This window comes from Musca vetustissima, unplaced genomic scaffold (assembly GCF_032173495.1).
Source record: "Musca vetustissima isolate MV318-11 ecotype Yass unplaced genomic scaffold, APGP_CSIRO_Mvet_v1 utg5838, whole genome shotgun sequence".
Classification (NCBI taxonomy): domain Eukaryota; kingdom Metazoa; phylum Arthropoda; class Insecta; order Diptera; family Muscidae; genus Musca; species Musca vetustissima.
The window spans coordinates 5264-8022 of record NW_026878345.1 but is presented as its reverse complement, the minus strand read 5'-3'; the positions used below and the strand labels follow the sequence as shown (position 1 = coordinate 8022).

General features: G+C 37.9%; 1 protein-coding gene across 1 annotated transcript; it reads right to left on the bottom strand.

The window, feature by feature from the left end:
- Positions 1-227: 227 nt before the first annotated feature.
- On the bottom strand, positions 228-2410 carry LOC133323138 (complex I assembly factor ACAD9, mitochondrial-like). The gene is made up of 5 exons (XM_061532092.1): positions 1849-2410; positions 1281-1785; positions 1078-1216; positions 828-1013; positions 228-754 (listed from the first exon to the last, which is right to left on the bottom strand). Exons 1-5 carry the CDS (start codon positions 2408-2410, stop codon positions 230-232), a joined length of 1917 nt encoding a protein of 638 aa, XP_061388076.1. The 3' UTR covers positions 228-229.
- Between the last annotated feature and the right edge of the window lie 349 nt (positions 2411-2759).

Here is a 2759-nt window from a genome sequence, read left to right as displayed (position 1 = left end):
TTTGTCCAAACCAGCGAGTGTATTAAGGACTGCATAGTTCCTGCAGATACAGTTAGAGTTTTAGTAAACAAATTATTAGTATCCGTTCAACTTTAGGTACAGCAGCATCCATTAACATTACGCTACAAAAAACTATCACATTTAGAAAATAGGCAAAAACAGTCCTTAGTTTATCTTATTTATTTTAATTAAACTATACCGGTAGTCCAAACAAAATTTCTTCAACAATTTAAAAATTATATGTCAACGGATGTGTTGCAAAATAGCCTTTACTCTTGACAATTTGTCGCGACAAACGTTGCAAGTTATTATCGTTATTCACATAGCTTCCGTTGAATATTTCTTTGGTTATGGTCATTACTTTATCTCTTCCATCGGCACAAATGGCCATGGCGGTGAGCATTTCATGATCGGCATGTTGCAACCCTATACAATATGAACGTGAAGCACGAGCCAAACTGGAGAACATGGCATAAATAGTGGTGGCCATATCAGCAACACGTCTCGATTCGTTATGTCGTTCAACAATACCACTACCGTAACGGGTAAATAATAGATCAACACACATTTGCAATCGGGCCACAGAATGTTCCAAACATAGGGCGGCTGGTTCGAGGGTGGGATGTAAATGTTCTTTGCAATCCATTTTTGTCACCGGATTATCAATGGTTGAACGGTCCATGAATTTGGAGAAAATATGGCCGGGATTATAAAGAGGATTACGCTGTTTGCGTATATTGTCACCCATTAGTGTCTATAATAAAATATGCAGAGGAATTTAAAATATACCTATATGATTATATTTGTTATTCCATTCATTTACTTACTCCAGCATGTTGCAGACCAGCCAAGGCAATGAAAATACTTAAATTATCTACTGATTCGCCTTGTGTATATAGGTGGGAAGCATTGCGGAAAAATTGTTCTGTTGTTTGTCCCGCTATCAAAGATTTGGGTCCAATTAAATCCAAGGCACGTATGGAAATATTTAAGAGTTCCTTGAGTGTGAAATACTAAAAAAGACAAACAAACAAAAATCAAATAAAACAACATCAATTGAGTTTGGGAAAATTTTACCTTAGTCACTGCCGATTCCACAGCCACATCAGGATAATTAAACTCATCTAAAAGACCAGCCGTCATATATATCATACTCTCCATGCTATAGACTGATAAATATGATTTTGCCAAATGGGTTTGAACTGATTCTAAATCCCTACAAAAATTACATAATTTTAATAAATCCTGCTGGGCAATTTAGTTTTCATTTTCCCACTCACTTCATTACCACACCACACAATTTCCGATCAATACATTCTTGTGAAATTTCATTGAGTATACTCTTGGCCAAACCCAATCCAACCATGCTATTACGCAGCCGACTAGATTTCAACAAAGCGTCGGCAACAACATTTCCCTCATGGGCATGTCCCAAAATACACGACTGTGGTACGCGAACATTTTCAAATTGTACATGATGTATGGCAGTAGTGCCACAGCCAATTGTCGCATGACGATCACCAATCTTTACGCCGGGCATAGTTGAATCCACTAAGAATATTGTTGTGGAACGGGCAGCTTCAGTTTGTACATTGGATTTACTTGTTTGGGCTACCACTAGGAATAGCTGAGCAGCATCTGACGATTTGGGTGGACAAATAACAAATGCTTTGCCACCATTTAGAATCCAGGTATGGGTATCAAGTTCATGATGAGCTTTGGTGTTGAAAAAGTCATCTTCGGCGCCATCAAATTCAAAAATTGCCTCCGAGGCCACAAGGGATCCTAGAAATAAAATCACATAATAATTAATCTTTCTGTCATATAATGAAAATTATACAATCTCACCATTCCCCAATTTGGTCAATAGCTGATTCTTTTGCTCATCCGATCCCAATTCTTGTATTACATCCACAATTGCCCGATGACCCAATAGGCTCAAAGCAACATCGGTTGCCGCTGATTCTGGTTCACTGGCCATTAAACTTTCACTATAGCCCCAACCTTTACCATCAAAATCCTTGGAAACATTCAAACCATATAGACCCAGGCTTTTCAAATTGTCCGGCAATTCTTTGGGCAATGTCTTCTCACTTAGGAGCATTTCCTGTGTTAAATCCTCGTTAAAGAAATTCTTCAATGGCAGCAATTCATTTTGCAACTTTGACATATCTTCACGATTAATAACTTCGGGAAATGCCAATAGTTCATTGTCAACTAGACCGACAAAAAAGTTCTTGACCAATGGTAAACGAGGTGGTAGCTTTTTTGTAGTGGCACCGGCAACTTGTTCCTCTGGTTCGGGAGCATCGGTAACGGAAGAGCTTGATGCAAATCTGTTGCTACTCGAGATGGCCAATCTACGTGTTGTTTTATTAATTAAAGCCAATACTTGTGTTGTACGCAACATTTTGTGCGATTTTTTCCTTTTAAATCCGCAACCGTTTTATCATTCACGTAATTATTATTTTTCGGCCAACGGCATGTATACTGCTTCTTCTTGTTGAATATATGCACTACGAGATGTGTTCCCATATGGTTTTGTTTCGGCTTGCTTCTTCATTATATTGCTATTCATTGGAAATGGTTACTCCATAGTAGTGTTTCTTTAAAATGGCAATGCCGTATTAATAATTGGCAACACAGTCATGTAATGACATCAGAAGTACAATATGTGGTATGTTCCCGTACTGCAAGAATCTACGAGTTTTTCTATTTATTTCGATATCATAAAGGAAAAAAGATGGTCTGTTCCCGTA

What these genes read in the sequence shown, in the direction of transcription:
- LOC133323138 (XM_061532092.1), bottom strand. Translation starts at nt 2,410, where the DNA reads ATGTTGCGTACAACACAAGTATTGGCTTTAATTAATAAAACAACACGT. An exon ending in TTGTGTGGTGTGGTAATGAA is followed by an intron (nt 1,217 to 1,280) that starts GTGAGTGGGAAA and finishes TAATTTTTGTAG; the next exon opens with GGATTTAGAATCAGTTCAAA. An exon ending in TGGAATCGGCAGTGACTAAG is followed by an intron (nt 1,014 to 1,077) that starts GTAAAATTTTCC and finishes TGTCTTTTTTAG; the next exon opens with TATTTCACACTCAAGGAACT.